The following is a 21,907-nucleotide window of genomic DNA, read 5'->3' as shown; positions in this document are numbered from 1 at the left end:
CATCAAAAGAATGGACAAGATCAATCTATCAATCCTAATACCCATTCACAAAAAATGGAAGCAGCAAAATGGACTGCAAAAATTACTGAACAATACCTCTACCAAGTCGCTTATGATGATATTATCAGAAAGAATAAGGAAACTAATGGAAGAAAATCTGGAAGATGAGCAAGCAGAGTTTAGAAGAGACTGTGTGCACTAAATATTAATGTTAAGATTTATTGTGGAGAAAGCTCTACATAAAAATAAAATGTTTATACCTGTTTTGTTGACTCTCAGAAAGCAATCGACAGTACAGATCAGAAAGTGGCATGGACTTACTCGAATCTTATGGAGCAGACAGGAACCTGATATGTCTCTTGCAGAACACCAATGATAATGCAGAGGCTGCTATGAGAAACTGTGGAGAAATAGGAAGATGGTTTCAGACAATAAGAGGCACGAGACAAGGAGACCCAATATCCCAAAGCATCTTTTATCATGCTTTTAGAAAGAATAATGGATGTCATAAAGGATAATATAAGGGGAATTTTAATTCAGGTATGAAAATAAACTACTTGTGATTTACAGATGACAGTCATTATTGAAGAAGATAAAGAGGTACAAGAAAGAACAGTGCTGAAGTTAAGTGAAGAAGGAATTGATAATAAATATCGATAATGCAAAAAAAAAAAAATGATATTTGGAGATTAGGATGAAAAAGCAATAAAGGTCAATAGACAAGAACTGGAAGAGGTTAGAAATACACATACCTAGGGAACAACACAATGCATGATTTAGACTGTAAAAAAGAGATACGATCCCATATAACAAAAGCTAAAGTAAACCCACAGGCAATGTACAAGATATTATTATTATTACTATTACCCAAGACCCCCATAGAGTCAAAGACTCATCTAGGAGGTTCTTTTATCAAACACACAGCTCATTATACCATGCTTTAAACACACTCAAATTCTCTGCAGACACCACACTCTCAGGCAAGGCATTCCAATCATTCACAACTCTGCATGAAAAAAAAAAAACCTGCTTCTCACTCCCCTACTCACACCCTCCTTATACAGCTTCTAGGGATGACCTCTGGTTCTCCCCTGATCTCCCACTATTTTCTGTAGAACCTTTCCGTCAACTCCCTGGCACATTCCTTCAGAATACGTGGCAATATCTTATCACGTCCCACAGCCTTATTTACATCTAGTTTGCTCAACTCCCCATACACCTCTTGCTCACTTACAGTCAGTCTCCCTCTTCCCCATCATCAGCTGCTCTCAATCTCTCCATGAAGTCACATTCACAAGATTGAAAGACCTTTATGAACTACTCATTAAGTATCTCCACCACACCTTCTGCAACAGCTGTTTTTATACCATTTTCTCCAATCGATGTCATCCTTCTATAATCATTCTTTCTTTTGCTGGCTACATATCAAAATAACTACTTAGGATTCTTTTTGGTTTCATTAACTAACTGCTGTTCATACCTCTCTTTAGCTACCCTCACCAACCAAGTCACCTGCCTTGCCTGGTCTTTGTAGTCCTCATGGAATTGGTTATTTCCACTTCTCTTATGCTGCCTCTATAATGCCCTTTTTTTCTGTATCGCATGCTTAATCTCTTTATTTATCCATTTCACACCTACCTTATTTAACTTTCTCACCTTGGAATACATTTAGACATTGCATCTACTAGATAGTTTTTGAAAATCCCACAAGCTGCATTGATCTCTTATCCAGCTAACTCCTCATTTCATGCTACACCTGCAAGCTGTCTCCCAAGCTTTTCATAATCACCCCCTCCTTGTAGTTCCACATATACCCTTATCTTACAGAGGTCCTCTCACTGCTGGCAATCACCCAGGTAATCACCTCATGGTCACTCTCACCAATTGGTGGGTGATTTGACACTTCATTTATAATTACATCCTCTGATGAGATGACCAAATCCAAGACCCTCAATCCTTGTGTGCCCTCTGTTACCTACTGTCTGAGGTAGTTATCCCTCAAAAAATAAAAAAACTCATTTTCTTTTACTTCCAGTTGCTATCTCATCATTCCAGTCTATATTGCCATAATTAAAATCTCCAATAATGATCACTCTTTTCTAATTTGCTTGGCTAATTTGATTATACATTTCATAGTCACTACCATCTTTTCCTGGTCTATAACAACATCCAACAAAGTATTTCATTCCATTCGCCTCTATCTCACACCATACTGCCTCAAAACCACTGGCACTATTTCCCTCTTGCATCTCTACTTTGTATGCACATAACTCTTTCTCTATCATCAATAACACTCCCCCTCCCTTTTTACCCCTTCTATCCTCATGAAACACATCATATCCTTCCATCTCTATTCCTGTCAGGATGTCGTCCTCATCTAACCATGTCTCACTTATTCCAACAATTTTTGGGTGAACAGACTCAATTAGTGCAACCATTTCATCTGCCTTGTTTCTTACACTTCTAGCATTTGTATATAACCACAACAACTCATTCCTGGATCTACAGCTAGTTCCACTGATGACACTTATTTGACATGATCTCTCCATGCTCGACTGGGGCCATTTCCCTTTCTGCTTATTAATTTTAGAACCTTCTTCAATTCCAACTGTTTCCTCTTGATCCCAGTCATCCCATTCTTTCCTGTCTACACATGCTCTCACATCCTCTTGGAGCATCCACTTTTCTCACGTTGTGTACCCCTGAGCCTCCCCATTTCCCTTGTTCATCTTGCACACCTATTCTCTCATTTTCCATACTCATGCCGCTTACTTCCTCATTCATAACCACCTCTTCAATTTCTCCTGCTCTTCCACATCACTTCCCACTTGATCTGATTCATTCTCTATACTCACTTCTCTGCCTTCCAGCAACAGTCTCTCCAAATGACTCACACCATAACCACTCAAATGCAGTCCATCACTCCCATACAGTTCACTTTATCCTTCAAAAACTGATTCCACACATTAACAAATTGTACTCCCCCTCTCCTCACACATTTCAGCCAACATACCATTCAGAATCCTTGCTCTCACCACAGTCATACCTAGGCAACATGCTTACTGCCCTTCCTGTCACACTATTCTCTTTTATCCATCTAAGCAGCCTCCAGATATCCATTCTGACGTGCTCTTTGTCCTCTGTCAAGTCATTCGTACCTATTAAAACCATCAACGCCTTTGCTTGCTCCCTACTCATATCCGATGCCTCAATCACTCTACTCATTTTACTGCCTGGAAAACATACCCTGTGCATCCTCTCAACTAGCACACCTAATAATGGAGTCGCCATACAATGCCACTAGCTTGTCTTTTGTTAACTCTTTCGTACCTTGATTTGTTTTAATAGTTTTCACCTTGCATCCATTTCATCTCTTGCCTCATCCAACCCAATTCAACTTTCGAATTTGGCATCATATTTTCTCTATCATTCAATCTTTCTAATTTTTGAACTCTCAACTCCTGCTTCACACTTTCACTCTCATTCATCCTTTTGAGTTTCTGTACTTTTGGTCCATGCATCCAACCTTTCGCTTTTATTCATTCTTTCCATTTTTCCCACTTCAGTGAACTTTCCCATAAAGCTAAGACTGTTGGAAACATGCATATTCACAAGTATTTTCTATAGCTGTCAGACATGGATAATGGTCAAAGACTCTGTGAGATAAAAAAAAAATGGCCGAAAGCCTTTTTTTTTTTTTTTTTTTTTTTATCTCAGAGATGGCTATGGATTGGATGGGTGCAAAAGGTAACAAATGAAAAACTGTATTGCAAAATAAGCTGCTAAGAGAATCTAATGCAGAAAATAATTCAAAGGAAACTCAAGTTTTTTGGACATATCTGCAGAACTGTAGAAAGATGCCTTAGTACAATGGATGGTATAAATAGAATAGAATAGCCAAGATGAGAGTAGGTAGATGATGTAAAAGTGGTGTGGAAAGAGTTTGCAGGATTTGAGTCACATGATAATGGACAGAGAGAAATGACAAAGAATGGTGAAATAAGCATCAGACACCAACAGGCATTGGACCAATGTACAATGATGATGAACTCATGTTGCTTAATTAAAAAAAAAAGTGTCTGGGATTCAAATTAAAGTGATTCATTATAACAATATTTCACTTTGGTTAGAAAGGCATATTCACAGACACAATAAAATTATGCATATGCATGACTTACAAGGAAGGAAGGAAAGCAGACAATAGACTGAATATCCTGAAGTCCTCTAAAGGTATGGTAAGATAGTATAAATATTATTTCCACTATACTATAGATTTTATTCATGGATGAGATTCACATTATATTATATATACAGGTACACTACTAATTTTCTGGCAATGGACAATCTGACACCTCCTTTAATCTGGAAAAAATTATGGGAGCACACTTGAAATTCCTTTAACCATGCAACTAGTTCAATGGGACACCACAGGTGCACTTAAATAATTAAGTGCATGCTTGCTTATTTAGTGTGAGTGTAACTGTGGTGAGGATGAGCATCAAACATTTAAGAAGCGTCATGGAATTTCTCTCCATAACGTTTGTGGTGAAAGATGGAGAATGAAGAATGGCCCACAAGATTCAGACAATATAAGGATAGTTTCTGTCTTAGGATGCTCAAATGTAGCAAGCATGGATGTAAGCTGTTAGTGATACAGGAAAAACTAAATTCCCTCAGTCCTTGAACGGCATTAAAATAACATGTCATACAAATACAAATGGCTGGATTACCACTGAGCTTATGTTAAAATGGGGATGCGAGTTCAATGTTGCAAAATGTAAGGTTTTAAAATTTGGAAAACAAAGATGGGATGCAGAATTTTTACTAGGTGAGGATATATTGTTGGAGGTGGAGGAAATAAAAGAGATCTGGGGGTGAGGATCTGAAATTTAGGGACACATAGCCAAAATTGTGAAGACAACACAAAGGCTTCTGGGAATGATGCGGAGAACACTGACGTGTAGAAGTAGGGAGATTCTTGTTCCATTGTATAAGGCTTTGATTAGGCCACACATGGATTATTGTCCTCAGATTTGGCCACCTGGTTTTCAGAAGGATGAAGAGATGTTGGAAAGGGTCCAAAGGCAACTGACTAAGGTTGTTTCTGACCTCTGGAATGTCGAGTATGAGGAAAGATTGAAAAGATGTAATTTGCAGAGTCTGGTGGACAGGAGGAAGAGGGGAGATATGATAGAGACCTACAAGTTGTTAAAGGGTTGTTATAGGATTAATGCTGGAGAAGTTTTACATAAAATAGTGGGAGAACCAGAGGTCATCCCTGGAAACTGTATAAAGAGGGTGTGAGTAGGGGAGTGAGAGGCAGGTTTTTTTCGTGCAGAGTTGTGAATAATTGGAATGCCTTGCCTGAGAGTGCGGTGTCTGCAAGGAGTTTGAGTGTGTTTAAGACATGGTATGATCAGCTGTGTGTGTGATAAAAGGACCTCCCAGATGAGTCTTTGACTCCATGAGGTCTTGGGATAATAATAATAATAATAAAAATGGTTCAAAAAATTTTTGCTTGTGCTTGAAGCCCAAGCACACTGCACATCTGTAGGCCTACTGGAAGATTGCAATATTCTTCTCATTCTGGACACCTGTTGAGCTCACCCTCACAGCTAAGAAAAATGTTTATACAGTGTATTTACCACCAAACTGACTGTACATGCCTTATCCAAAACCAAGGAATATTATGCGCTGTGAAAGATATTGCTCACTTTTCATGAAACTTTTGTTAGCTATCAGAAATGCTTAAGCTTGTATACATATTTTATTATTCTTATTACTACTACCCCAAGACCTCATGGAGTCAAACACTCATTTGGGAGGTCCTTTTATCACATACAGAGCTCATCATACTGTGTGTTAACATGTTCGCTGCCACGCTACTTCAGCATAGTTTGTTCCCATACTGAAAATTGCTTAAAGTATGCTAGATACTAAGTAGGCTGAATATGTGCCATCCATTTTTATGCCACCAATATTGTTGAGATTAGGGTGGTTAATCAGAATTTCACAGGCTTCTTTAAATTTTCTTTCATAGGTTTTTGTATGATGTAAAGAGCAGATACTTTTCCAATCAATTTGGTGTAGGGTGTTGAGAGCATGATCTGAGAGGCTTACTTCACCAAAATTGTTATATTTAATGTGTCTTTTGTGTTCTTTTTTGCGTATAGAGATTGTACATCTAGTTTCATCAATATAAGGTAAGTTACAGGTGCAGTAGATGCAATAAACTCCAGGATGTGCCAATGGGAGGAGATTATCCTTATAGGAGTTGAATATGTTTTTTTTTAATTTTATAGGTGGTTTAAAAGTGGCATTGAGATTATAATGGTGTAGGATTCTATTGATTTTTTCTGATAACCCTTTAATGTATGGGATGGCTATAGTTTTACTGTAATCTATATTCTTTTTTGATGGAAGTTTTATGAAGAACTTTATTAGTAGTATTTTTGTTACAGCCATTATTTATAAATGTGTTGCTAATAATCTAATTCTTGTTTAAGAGCCTGTTGATTAGAGCAAATTGTTATAGCTCTATTTTTAAGGGTGTTAATGACTCCAAATTTTTGCCATGAGTGGTGATATGAATTAGCATGTATCTATTGGCCAGTATGTGTCAGTTTGCAGTAAACCATGAAGGACAGACTGCCTGAGGGAAGACATGTTACCAGTGTATCCACGAACGGGAGCAAGTTCTGATTTTCTTACTTTAAGGACTTTAAGCAATTTTCAGCTTTTATTGGAAACTATTCCATACCAATTGGTTGAAATTTATATGTATAATCACATTTTTTTATTTTTATTTATTTGTATGTATATATATAAACATGTTGCTCTCCAGCTCCATTTAATTTTGTAACCTAATAGATAATAATAGGACTCTAGCTTTGATGTAGTAAAAGTTTGTTTTTTTTTTCCATCAATAATTGTTGTAACGGTTGGTCAGTAACTTTAGCAAACCATGTAGACTGTAGTGCAGCTTGTTTCTCTGTATATATATCTATATGCTCCAGATGATGACCATGATATGAAGGTCGAAATGTTGAGTTTTCATTTTGGTTTATGTTAAACTAAAGTTTTGCTCTAACATGGTAGTTGTCTCCATAATTTTCCATAGAGTATTGAGGGAATGTAAGTTGCAGAGCCTTGTGAATAGGAGAAAGAGGGGGGAGGATATGATTGAGACATATAAGCTAGTCATGGATTATCAGGATGACATGGAAGAGATATTTCATAGAATGAGAGGGGGGGTAGAACAAGAGACGTTGCTGGAAACTGTATAAGGAGGGTGTGAGCAGAGGAGTGAGGAGTAGGTTCTTTGCATGGAGGATGGTTGTTGAGTGGAATGCATTGCCTGAGTGTGTTGTGAATGCAGACACATTGAATTAGTTTAAGGCACAGTTGGATGAGCATTGTGTGCAATAGTGTGTACCTCCCATGCTGAGGCTCTGGCTCCATGGATGTCAGATGTTAATAATAATAGCAGTGCTTGTGAACTGGGAGATAGTACAAGCATCAACACTAAAGAAATTATTATTATTATTATTACATGACACCTCCAAGGAGTCCAAGGATTCATCAAGGGAGGGCACCTACTCTACAACTCTCCTACTCCACCACTCAATCCACCATCCACAAAGAACTGCACCTACCATCATCTACGCCAATGCCATCTACTGCCCATCACCACCACTGGTATTTTCACAGATGATCACAAACATCCATGCCCACGTGTGGATTCTGACCTGCAGCCTTTTGGCTGGAGAGTGGATACGCTAACCACTCAGCCAACCAGACTGGCAATGTTGGCATAAGTTGTGGTCTGTCTTAACTTTTGATAATTTTCCTCATGAAAATGTTCACAATGACTACAGGATGCATCAAAAGAAAGGAAAAAGAAATTACTGTGTTGCTTGAGTATGCAAAAAGTGTTATGGGACCTTCTTTGATATAGTAAGTAGGCTTAATGAAGAAAATCTGGGCAAGTGGATGAAGAAACACTTGTTGTTCATCACTTTACTGGCTCTAAAATTATATTGTTCTAAATCATAAAAACAATGAAAAAATTGCATAGTATCATTATGGTAATGATTCTTCCATTAGTATACTGATGAATTATAATTACGTCTTCAGTTGGTCCAGCAAAACAGGTAATATGGCAAGGCTTTGCAACCATGGGTGCTGGAAAATTGATGTGTACTGTTGTATATCTGTGTGTGTGACCTCTGTGGAGTCATAACACTCATCGTGGGAGGTCAACGCTAGACAACACATTCTGATATACGATTCCTTAAGCTCATTGACTGTTTGCACTTTTACCACTTTCTCAGGCAATGCAGTCCATGCTTTTATAATTCTCCATGCAAAATGCTTACTTATTGCTTTTTGTAACTTTCAGTGATGTCCCCCTTGTCCTTGTTCCATCCCCTTATTCTACAATATGAAAACTCTATCCATTGTCAATCTGATAATAACCTTTCAACAGCTTAAATGTCTCAATCATATCCCATCCCCTTTGCCTTATATCCACCATACTCTGTTGTTTGCATGCATTCAATATATCCTCATAATCAATATTGTACAGTCCTGATAAGATTTTTGTTATCTGCCTTCGCATGCTCTCCAAAGTTATTTCATCCCCTTCAAATCCCGGTGACTAGATATGAGCACGGAAATCCAGATGTAGTCTGATTTAAAGTTTTATACAATGGGACCACAACCTTTTATTGCTCAATGTTCTCCTCAATATTATAGCAATTCTCTGAGTTGTCCTCACAGCCTTTGCAATATATCCTCTGAACTTCAAATTTCCATCTGCAATCACTCTAAAATTCCTTGCTTTCTTCACTTTTTCCAGTATAACTCCACCAAGTGAGTATGAAACAGCCTATCTGTGGATCCCAAATTTCAAAATCTTACATTTGGTTGTAGCCCACCTTTCCAGTGACAATATTACTGACATAAAAACCGAACAGTAATTGTTCCTATACGAACTCAGTGGAACACTGCATGTGACCTTCCTATTCCTTGATACTGAGTTAAATTGTTAATGTAATTGCAGTAACATATACTAAGATTACAAACTCACTTTGACATGCTTGAAATCACTAACATGATCTAGTGAGCTTAGTTACTCCAATAAAAATAAATAATAATAAAAACTTTCTTCTATTCAAGTGGTATCTATTTGGTATGGAAAATGTGCATATATGGCATATACCATTTTAAGGTTTGATAAAGGAAACATTTTGTAAACAATTTGTAAAAAAAAAACATTATAGTAATTAACTTTAACTTTTACTTACGATTTCTTGTGTAGGATGTACAAGTACTGGAGGTCACTACAATCCAGAGGGAATGACTCATGGAGGACCTGATGATAAAATCAGGTAATGTTGTCCAATTGCAAATATCATGGTAAACATTTCACAACCATATAAATATTAATGGTACTGCCAAGGACTCGTTGTGGGAGGGTATTCTTCTCTACTATATACAAATTACCATCTCCCCTACTTAATCCTCTAACCACTACTGCCGCCACCATGACCCCATTATCACAACACACACACCATCTACTGCCTACTACCAACAATTTTTGTCTGTAAATTGCATGTTTTCTCATAGCTGATTTACCTGCATAGGGAATGAAAAACCCGAGTTTCCAAGAGAAAAAAACACGTATCTTCATATAAAATCGACTAAATCATCCTCAGTTGAAAAAAAGCCCATATAAAGATTTCTCTCATCACAGCAAGAATCAAACTCAGATCTTTTCCAGTTGAAGGGTACAATGTCCTGTTGTTCCAATTACTCTACTGAGGCATTTATCATATCATAATAATAACTGATAAAATATCATAAATACAGGGTGTATCAAAATTCACGCAAGATTTAAATTTAGCACCATTTGTGCGGTAAAGTGTTGCCAACGAGAAAAAAAGACAGCGTGACAGCTGACAGTTCAAGGTTATTAAAAATGGAGTGCTATATGAAAGAACAACGCATTTTCATTGTTGAGCAATATTTTAAAAATAATGAAGGTTTGGCAGCTACAGTTTGCAATTTTCATACAAAATATGGTCAGAATAGTGATTTAACTTCATCAACTGTGAAAAGATTAATTAAAAAATTCAAGGAAACTGGATCAATTAGTGATCTTATACACTCTGGCCGTCCTTCAACAAGTTATTTAACAGAAAATAACAAGTGGATGCTTATTTTTTGAACAAAATCATCTTCAGCGATGAGGCTCATTTTCATCTTGATGGCTTCATTAATCGACAAAATTATCGCATTAGGGGTTCAGAAAATCCACGAGTGATTGTTGAGAAACAAATGCATCCACAACGTGTCACTGTTTGGTGTGGATTTTGGGCTGGAGGCATCATCGGTCCATTCTTCGAAAATGCGGCTGGTAAGGCAATAACAGTTAATGGTGCTCGCTATCGCGACATGATAATCCAGTTTTTTTATCCTAAATTGCAAGATATGGATGTGGACGCCATGTGGATTCAACAAGACTGAGCCACATGCCATACAGCCCGAGAAACAATTCAATTACTGCATGAGTCATTTCCTGGTCGTGTAATTTCCCGTTTTGGTGATCAGAATTGGCCGCCCAGATCATGTGACTTAACGCCATTGGACTTTTTTCTTTGGGGTTTTTTGAAGTCTAAAGTTTATGCCAACAAGCCCACGACCACCCATATGCACTCTTTTGTCGAAAAATTTCGACAAAAGAGTGCGTATGTGCCAGCAAAGCCGTGGAGGCCATTTACCTGATATCTATTCCATGCATAACCCTATACTGTATACTTTATGAATCAATAAGAAATTACAATTTTCAATTAAAAACCTGTATTTTCTATCAAAATTACTTCTTGCGTGAATTTTGGGACACCCTTTATTACTTTCACAAAATTCCCTTACCAAGCATGGTAGGGAAACATCATAACGTAACATACATTTTTTATAAATGAAAATTATTCTTTCATTCATTCTTCACTGAATGAAATATCCCTTGACTATCCCCAATGCACTATGAACATCTTTACCCTTGCCAATATTTATTCCATGGCACTGCTTCCAGCTACCTCCTAAGCTTCATAATCATCCGCCTAGTATTTCCACATCAGTGGCGGCCCGTACATAAGCACTGCGACACTGCAGCACCCCCAAGGAAAAAATGAAAAAATTAAATTTTGTTTGTGTTTATAAATAATAATAATGCTTACAACATTATATAAATGCAGTACAACATGTTAAAGGTTACAGCTTATGTTTTGACATTGATTGAATAGTTAATAATTGGAATTGTTCGATTAACACTTTAGATTACGAAACAAATGCACTGCAATGTAATGCCGATATTCGTTTGCGCTTGTCATTGCATGTTACGTCATTCCCACACTGCCCAAATGGCAGTGTATCTTTAGTATGCTTCTGTGCGTTATATTTCTGTGAGATATGAAACGTTTATTATTGGTGTGTGTGCCTAGTGAACTATTTTTTGTAAATCTTATTTTATTTTGTTAAAATAACATATAATTATTTATTTATTATAGATACAAGGCTGAATTATGACGAGTGTCACTGTTGAAAATATGAAAAGAATAATATTTTTTCAATTATCGTTACACAAAACAAATGCACCGCAATCTAACGCCGATATTCATTTGCTGTCGTTGCACGTTATGTCATTAGATACACTGCCGCTTGGACAGTGTATCTTATGCCTGCGCTCGTTATTTCTGTGAGATATTAAACGTTTATTATTGGCACGTGTTCATGATGAACTATTTTTTGTAAATCTTATTTTATTTTGTTAAAATAACATATAATTATTTATTTATTATAGATACAAGGCTGAATTATGATGAGTGTCACTGTTGAAAATATGAAAAGAATAATATTTTTTCAATTATCGTTACACAAAACAAATGCACTGCAATCTAACGCCGATATTCATTTGCTGTCGTTGCACGTTATGTCATTAGATACACTGCCGCTTGGACAGTGTATCTTATGCCTGCGCTCGTTATTTCTGTGAGATATTAAACGTTTATTATTGGCACGTGTTCATGATGAACTATTTTTTGTAAATCTTATTTTATTTTGTTAAAATAACATATAATTATTTATTTATTATAGATACAAGGCTGAATTATGATGAGTGTCACTGTTGAAAATATGAAAAGAATTATATTTTCAAAATGCATAAACAAATGCACTGCGATCTAACGCGGACATTCGTTTGCACTTGTCATTGCTATTGATACGAATCTTTTATTATTGGTGTTTGTTCGTGGTGAGGATGAAATATTTTTAATAAAGTAATTTTTAATATGTAAATTTATTTATTAATAAATTCGTTACTAATTAGGAAAAAAAATTTTTTTTTTTTGTATATGCAGCACCCCCACTTAAAATTTTCACCAGCTGCCACCGTTCCACATATACTCCTTTGCCCGCACAGTTAGCTGAGTGGTTATGCACTTCGCAACCATATGCCTGGTAAAGGAGTGTTGTGGGTTCGATTCTCATTGCCAACATGAGGAGCTTAAGATCTTTCTCAGACATAGCCAAGTTAGCCAGTCTTGGGCGTGGGTGGTAGGGGTTTTTTCTCTCCAGTTATCTGGGGTTTTTCCTCCCCAAAGCAGGCAAACCGGCCCCGTGAACATACACGGTTATAGTTGGGTCTAATTCCATATTCCCTCATAATTCTAATTTCATAATTCCTTCATACCATACTGCCACTATTTCCCCCCCCCCCTGCATGGGCACAACTCCTTTGCTGTCATCAACAGCACTGCACTACACCTCCCTATTTTTTTGCCTTTTCTATTTTCATAAAAACACCCTTCCATCTCTATTCCTTTCAAGATGTCATCTTCATCCAACCATGTCTTTTCGGTTGAAGGACACTGTCAATACCAACTGATCTATAGAAGCTCTTTTGTAGGTGTGATTATAATTTTTTAAAAAAAAAACTTTGCCTTAAACACATTATGTATTTATATGTATACATAACATACCTTCTTAAGTTACAAATGAGACACTTATGTTCAGACCAAATAGAAAGAACAACTTTGTTTTTTTAAATATGTATATAATATATATATCTTTATTAGGCATGCTGGTGACCTTGGCAACATACAGGCTGATCAAAATGGAACTGCTGTGGTGAATATAACTGACAAGAAGTTTTCACTCTGTCATGTTTTAGGACGGGCCATTGTGGTAAGGTTCTGAATTTTATTCCTCCTAACTCTTGTTCACACATAATATACTGATATGTTGTAGATTCTGCAACCTCTCAGTTGGATATATAAAAAAAAATATTAGAATACATATCCAGAATGGTTGTTTGGCTGTGTGGTTAATAACTGTGGGAATCTTATAGTATGAACCATACTATTCCCACACCAACTTGTATGCTGCTTCTATCTTATGTCCTCTCCTCTTGTTTCTCAAACTTTGCACACCATATTCTTTCAGCCTGTCTTCATATGCAGATTTCAACAAGAATGATATCATCTTGATTACCTGATCTGAAATTTTTAGGTTATTTTGTCATCAATATGAAAACCATGTGACCACATTTGAGCACTTACTTTGGCTATTCAGTCAACTTCTTTTTATAATCTGATTTTGTCTTCCTCACTCGGGCTATCATTCTCCTGGCCTGGTCTGTTTACTACTCCCAAGCCCAGTCAACATTTCTCATATTATGATTTAATATGAGAAATGTTAATTTCTCATATTAAATGTCATAGACATCATATGGGATGTGGTATAAGAACTTCAATACTGTACAATAAAATAATCATACAAAATCACAGCAGAATATTGATGATAATTTTAAGAAAAGAGTCTTAATGAAATATTATTATTATTATTATTAACATCTGACCTCTGTGGAGTCAGGTTCATCATGGGAGGTACACACTATTGCACACAAAGCTCATCCAACCATGCCTTAAACTGATTCAATGTCTCCACATTCACAACACACTTAGGCAATGCATTCCACTTACCAATCACTCCATGTAAAGAACCTACTCCTCTGCTCACACCCCCCTTATACAGTTTCCAGGGATGGCTCTTGTTCTATTCCTCCTCCCCTCCCATTCTATGAAAACTCTCTTTCATGTCAACCTGATAACAACTCCCCAACTAGCTAATGTCTCAATCATATCCCCCCATCCCCGATCCTCCTCCTATTCACAAGACTTTGCAATTTACATCTCCTCACTCTTCACATTGGATAATGTGAAGACATCACATTATGCAATCACTCAGTGAATGACAGCCAGTCAATTAGAATATTCCAGTTTTGGTACCATTGTTGTTCAATTTGTCTATTTAAGTCCTCCTATAAGACTGTAACATTTGCTTGACTTTGCATTCCTCTCCCCAGTTTTGCATCATCTGCAAATAGCTGCATATCACCAGTTAAACCCATCTCAATATCATTAATATACAAACTGAACAACAATGGTACCAAAACTGACCCCTGTGGCACATCACTAGTGACCTTCCTCTTGTGCAGTGTGAATTTCAGGTCCTTGTCCACCACCATTCCCAGATCTCTCATTTCCTCTACCTCCTTTAAAGTTTCCTCACCAAGTGTATATTTTGCATCCTGTCATTGCTCATCACATTTCAAAACTCTACACTTTGCAACACTAAATTGACAGTTCCACTTAACCATTTTCTCAAAAGAGGAAGGTCACTAGTGATGTGCCACAGGAGTCAGTTTTGGTACCATTGTTGTTCAGTTTGTATATTAATGATATTGAGATGGGTTTAACTGGTGATATGCAGCTATTTGCAGATGATGCAAAACTGGGGAGAGGAATGCAAAGTCAAGCAAATGTTACAGTCTTACAGGAGGACTTAAATAGACAAATTGAACAACAATGGTACCAAAACTGATCCCTGTGGCACATCACTAGTGACTTTCCTCTTTTGGGATACTGCCCCCCCCTCATATACAACTTTCTGATACCTAAATGACAACCAGTCACTGATCCAACTCAGAAGTCTGTTATCCATTCCCAACTGTTTCAACCTTTTTAAAAGCTTGTGTGGCAGCCTATCAAAAGCTTTAGCAAAATCTAAGTATACTACTGTATATGCATCTCTCTTGCCCAAGACATTTGTCACCTTGTTATAATACATAAGTAAGTTGGTAAAACATGATCTTCCATTAACAAAGGTTGAAGAATGGGTATACTACCATTTGGCCAACCTTAATGTCTCATCATCATCATCATCATCAAATTCCTGTCATGTACCCTCAAGGGGTGTACAGGATATGACAGTACTACATGAAAAAAATTACATCATTACTAACTTCCTATCTACAATTTTCCTCCAAATCAGTCTGTTACTTGTCAAGACTCCAACATTATCAGATCTTATATTTCTATCGTCTAAGGCACTTTGTACCGTATCAATCCACCTATATCTTGGTCTTCCTCTGGGTCGTTTTCCTGCCAACCTGGCAGAGAACACTTGTTTTGCTAATCTTTCCTCTCCCATTCTATTTAAGTGACCATACCATCTGAGATTAGCTCTGCTAACGCATTCCTGGATGCTGACAATGTCAAGTTCTTTCCTAATATCCTCATTTTTAATATGATATTGCCATTGATGCCATCTGTTCACGCCTATAATCTTTCTCAGGACTCTCATATCTGCGGTCTCTAGTCTTTGGTCAAGTGTTTTACTTCTGACCCAGCTCTCAGATCCATAAGTTAAAATTGGTTTGAACACAGTCTTGTATACAGCTAATTTAGTGTTCCGACTAATTTCTTTCTTATTCCATATGAATTTATTCAATTGACTTCCCACGATACCAGCTTTACTGATTCTGTTGTCTATTTCTATATTTAGTTTACCAAATATTTAGTAAAAATTGTGCCTAAGTAGCTGAAATGTTTTACTTGTTCCACAGGTTCTCCATTCACAACACAGTTAACATTTTCAATGATTCTGCCTATTTTCATTGTCTTTGTCTTTTTATTGCTGACCTTCATACCATATCTATTACAACAGCTATTCAATTTAGTCAGAGAATCTTCCAGACTTGTAGCGGATTTATTTAGAAGTATAACATCATCCGCATAAAGCAAAGAGCTGACATTAACATCTCCAATTTTGATATCAGGTTGAATACCACATTCCTTCATAATGTGATCCATATAGATAATGAATAACAGAGGGGATAATGTACATCCTTGTCTCACACCAGATTTAACATTAAACCATCTTCCTGTACTTCCTTCAATTCTAACTGCTGACTTGCAACTCAAATAAAGACTAAGTATTGCTTGATATAATGCCCCATTGACACCATATAACTGCAGCGTATTGAATAGCTTCTCTCTTGGCACCTTGTCATATGCCTTTTCCAAATCGACAAAACTTAAATACAGATCTTTGTTATATTCCCATGCTTTCTCGACTATTTGTCGTAAAGTGAAGATCTGATCCTGACAGCCTCTATTTGGCCTGAATCCAGCTTGTTCTTCACCAAGCTTTTCTTCCACAATTTTTCTCAACCGTTTCTCAAGTATACTTGCATAGATCTTGCCAGGAACACTCAGTAGGGAAATACCTCTGTAATTCTCACATTCAGTTTTATTTCCCTTTTTATATAAGGGTACTATGAGAGCTCTACTCCAATCATCGGGAATTCGTCCCTCTGTCCAGGCTTTCTGAACTATGCAGTGCAGCCACTGTAAGACTCTTATACCACCATACTTCAGCATTTCTGGTCGAATATCATCTACTCCTGCTGCCTTTCCACATTTCAAGCCTTTGATGGCTTTTTCTACTTCAAGTATGGATATGAATTCCTGACTGCATGCCTGGTCAGTGTTTTTTACCACTGTGCTGTCATCACTGCTTGTTTCATTTAGCAGTTTTTCAAAGTAATTACTCCATACTTCAAGGATATCTTTTTCTCCTGTTTTCATTTCACCTTTATCATCTCTAATTCCTTTTACAGCACTCTTTCCTCCATTCCTAAGCTTCTTCAACAACCTCCAGAATATTTTGCCACCTTCTTGATATTTATTTTCTATATTTTTGCCAAAGTCCTCCCATGACTTTTGTTTAGCTAGTTTTACACACTGTTTAGCTTTCTTACATTTGTCTCTGTATTCTGTAAGAGTAAAAGCTGACTTATTTGCCAGGAACTTTTGATATGCTTTCTTCTTTTCCTTCACTGCCTCTTTGACTTCCTGTGTCCACCAGGGAGTTCTAATTTTTTTATCCTTGCACACAACCTCACCACATGCCTCTCTGGCAGAATCAATCAATGTTTCCTTCAGAGTTTGCCACTGAATCTCCAAGGTTTGATTCCTGTTCTCAAACTCTTTCATTTTCTTTTCAATAATATTTCTGTATTTTAGTCTACAGTTCACATCTGAGAGCTGCTCAACTTTTATTCGCTTTAAAACTTTCTTACATGTTATTCTTTTCAATATGAAATTCAATTTTATCCTGCTCAAGAGTAAATAGTGATCACTTCCAATTTCAAATCCTCTGTACACTCTGGTGTCCTGCACCAGGGAGAAAACATCACTATCAACAATAACATAGTCAATGAGACTTTTCTTATTCCTAGCCTCTTCTCTCCATGTGAATTTGTGCACATTTTTATGTTGGAACATGGTGTTAGTAATAACCAGTCCATGTCCAGAGCAGAAATCCAACAGATATTTGCCATTATTATTAGCTTTGCTCTTTTCTCCAAATTTTCCCAAAATATTTTTGTATGTCTCACAATCATTTCCTACTCTACTATTTAGATCCCCAACAAGGACCAACTTTTCCTTTTTCATTGTGTCAGTTGCTTTTTCTAAAGCCTCAAAAAATTCCTCCACTTCTACCTTAGTAGAACCTTCTGTGGGACCATAGGCACAAATAAGTCTCATTGTCCAGTTCCCCATTCTCATATTTGCCCACATTACTCTACTTGAGACTGACTGCCATTCAAGAAGATTAGCCTCGTATTTTGTGTTGAATACTATGGCTACTCCTTCTTTTCCTTGATTGTCATTGCCTGAATATAACATTTTGTATTTATTGCTCAGAAAGATCTCACCAGTTTTGGTCTTTTTTGTTTCAGTCACCCCTATTATGTCGATCTGGTACTTATCTAATTCCTCAGCTAGCTCCATTTCTTTGCCATTCAGGCTTCTTACGTTGATAGTACCGATCTTTAACTCTGGTGATGTTGAGTTGGGGTTTGTTTTCAGATTTGTTCCAGTAGCTGACTTTTCGCTGTTCGCCCTGGTTCCCTGGCGAAAACAACGGGGGCCTTGTTTAACCGGGCGACGCCCCAGCCGGCATGAAATTTTGTCATGTTGTACCATCATTTTTTATTTTGGTTTAACCAATAAGAATACAATTTGGTCGGCTAAATCCCAAATTGCCAGCCCATCCTCGTTCGTTCAGTATCAAAGTAGATACCCAACAGGGTGCACCACGAGAAGGTGAGGATTGGACATTAGGTCAGAAGCCCTGGTCGGTTCTCCGCATTCCTTTAAAGGCTATGTGGAGGTCTCCTCTCAGTTATACAGCTTTGACCCTTAAGCACCCCCTACCTTAATGTCTAAGGTGTTCAAACATTTTTTTTAAAAAAGCACAGTATGTATATGTATATTAATAAGATGTCTAATTTATATATTAGATGGACTGTTAAAAGATAATACAACTGACCTTTCTTTGGATAGAATAAAGTTTTGCATTGTACCAGCATTATACACCATTGCCTAACTACACTCAATTCCATTTTAGATGAATCATCTGTATGTTAAAGATGCACTGCTAATAGATTATAAATGTTTACCTGTAAATTCATAATTAATTTGGTAGAATTAGAATATTCGTTCCTACTTTGTAGAAGGGAATGAGATGAAAGAAAGAAAAAAAAAGAGTGGAGAAAAGAAATTATAGCCAGTGTTTCTCACCTTGCTTTAGTAATCACTTTATGTTTTTCTAGTCGTCTCCTAACAAAATTTAAAAGAATAGCATACTTTATACTTACTATTTCTTCCTATTGGATAACATATATGAAACATGATGATAAAAAAGTAATATATCTTTATAAAGTGAATATATTACCTATGAATCATACCTTTTACAGAATGTCTCAAGGGATATTCTATTATTATTATTATCCCGAGACCCCCCCCCTGGAGTCAAAGACTCATCTAGGAGGTCCTTTTGTCATACACACAGCTCATCATACCACACCTTAAACACACTCAGTCTCTGCAGACACCACCCTCTCAGGCATGGCAAATCATTCACAACTCTGCATGTCAAAAACCTTTTTTTCACTCCCCTGCTCACATCCTCCTTATACAGCCTCCAAGGATCACCTCTAGTTCTCCCCTGATCCCTCACCATTTTCTGTAAAACTCTCCAACATTGATCCTATAACAACTTTTCCTCATATTTGAATTACAGAGATCAGAAACTACCCTAGTCAGTTGCCTCTGGACCCTTTCCAACATCTCTTCATCCTTTTGAAAACTAAGCGACAAAATATGTGCATAATAGTCCATGTGTGGCCTAATCAGAGTCTTATACAATGGAACAAGAATGTCCTTACTTTACAATATAGTGTCCTCTGCATCATTCCCAAAATTCTTTGTGTTGTCCTCACAATTTTGGCTGTGTCCCCTAAATTTCAGATCCTTATCCACTATCACCCCAAGAGCTCATGTCCTTCACCTCCAATAATATATCCCCACCAAGCATAATTCTACATCCCATCTTTGTTTCCCAAATTTTAAAACCTTGCATTTCACAACATTGAACTTGCATTCCTATTTCGGTGCCCATTCACTCAGTCTATTAAAGCCTTCTTGTAAGGCCACAACATCTTCTCTACTCTTCATAGTTCGTCCCACCTTTGCATCATCTGCAAAAACTGAATATCCTGATCCAAATCTTTGCCATTATCATTAACATACAGGTTAAACAGCAATGGCCCTAAAACAGACCACTGAGGCACACCACTAGTGACTTTCCTCTTCACGGGTATTGCTTCCCCATACAGAACTTGCTGATATCTATCAGATAGCCAGTCTCCGATTCAGTGCACTAATCTAATATCCAACCCATTTCATTTCCATCTAATATCCAACTCCAAACTCATTTGATATATATATATATATCCATTATCTTAAACGCACATGATATATCATATACGTTTGTTCCCTCCCCATTGAGAAATACTGCTCTAGAGCCAAAACTAGTTTGTCAGAAAATAATTTACATATAAATGATGTTGGCATTTCCTCCATCTAGAAAGATTTTTAGATGAAAGGCACAGTATGTATATTAATAAGATATATACATTGTATATATCTTATTAATATATAATGTATATACAATATATACCTATTGTGTGTTAGTACCATGGGTAGATTAAGGGCTAGATAATTTTGAAACCACACTCTCTAGCGACCAAAAGGGAACCTTTTCATGCAGACCTCCAGTAAGCAGGTTGGGTGGTTCACACTTGCACATGAAATTAACTTGCAACCTAAACATCTAAGTTGACAGGAATAAGCTGCATATTGCACTTTGCCTAACTTATTTGTAGTCCAGAATTCTTCTTCTACCAGAACAACTTTTATGTATATTCTCCCTTTTGTGAACAAGTTTTCTTCAGTAACTTTTCTTTCTTCAATATCCTTCCTACTTAATCTTTTTTTTTTTTACCTGCCTCATTTTTTGTGCATATCACTTGCTAGTATCTTACTTAACAGTCTCTTCTTTTAAGTAAGATTTCATTAACATACAGGTTAAATGTTAAAAGGTCAAACCAGTTCACATATAGCTCATCTTTATTATTTTTCCTTCTGATCAATTTATCCTGAAAATCCACTTATTTCATTATTACTATTTGCTGTTGTTGCTCTTTTATCATGCCTCAGAAGTAAACTAATAATAAAAATGATATGCAGTAAATTAGTTATTGATGTGTGTCTTCTGTTCTTTGATGTTGAGTAACAATAACCTTAAGACTTCTATATATAATATTCTAACACACTGATATGCCAGGAACTCCCCCCCCCATACGCACACCCAGGCTTAATAAAAAACAATGATAAATATATATTTTAATTATTAATCTTTGTAAGGATGACAATTCACAAACTGAATTCTTTTAATGATTCTCAACTCTCTCTCTCCAACAGGTTCATGAAAAGGAGGATGACCTTGGTAGAGGAAACAGTACATCAAGTAAAACCACTGGAAATGCTGGCAGCAGGGTGGCATGTTGTATTATTGGAATCGCATAAACTATCAAATATACCTTCTTATTGTCCCAAGGTGGAGAGATTAAATAAACTGCTATGATTCACTTTATTTGTCTTTATTAGTAAATATTAAAAAGATGCGATACTGTGTAGGATGTTATTATTTCAATAAGAAGGTGCAAATATAAAATTTTTAATTTCTAATAAAGCTTTGATTTTCTTATTGGACAATTTATGATTATTATGTGATGCCTTCAAGGAGTCAAGAGCTCATCATGGGAGGGCACACTACTCCACTACAACTTGCTGTCTCCCTTACACAATCCTCTGACTACACAATACTAGCACTATCGACACACAGTGCCATCTACCACCACCATCACTAGTATACATATATACTGACTGTAAATCGTGTGTTCTCGTGACTGATTACCTGTATGCAGGATGAAAAAACCAGAATTTCTGGCAGAAAAAATCCTGCTACCTCCGTATGAGATCAGCTAACTCACCTTCAATTGAAAAAGCCCACATAAAGATTCCTCTCATCACAAAGAATTGAACAAAGAATTGAATCAGGATTTAAAAAAAAGATTTTAAAAACTATGAAT

The 21,907-nt window shown here is 36.7% G+C and overlaps 1 protein-coding gene across 1 annotated transcript in view; it reads left to right on the top strand.

Moving 5' to 3' along the window:
- LOC150096131 (superoxide dismutase [Cu-Zn]-like) overlaps nucleotides 1-21,480 on the top strand; it is a 48,570-nt gene extending 27,090 nt beyond the window's left edge. Inside the window, exons 3-5 of the mRNA XM_090409284.1 lie at nucleotides 9,323-9,392; nucleotides 13,137-13,245; nucleotides 21,237-21,480. Of these exons, the coding sequence (XP_090265410.1) occupies nucleotides 9,323-9,392; nucleotides 13,137-13,245; nucleotides 21,237-21,341 (284 nt within the window). The 3' untranslated portion in view covers nucleotides 21,342-21,480. The remainder of the gene's footprint in view (nucleotides 1-9,322; nucleotides 9,393-13,136; nucleotides 13,246-21,236) is intronic.
- Nucleotides 21,481-21,907: the final 427 nt, after the last annotated feature.

This window comes from Typopeltis vanoorti, chromosome 19, assembly GCF_054136105.1.
Source record: "Typopeltis vanoorti isolate ZY-2024b chromosome 19, IOZ_Tvanoo_1.0, whole genome shotgun sequence".
NCBI classification, from domain to species: Eukaryota; Metazoa; Arthropoda; class Arachnida; order Uropygi; family Thelyphonidae; genus Typopeltis; species Typopeltis vanoorti.
Note: the sequence above shows the minus strand (reverse complement) of the source record. Positions and strands in the feature narration are given on the sequence as shown.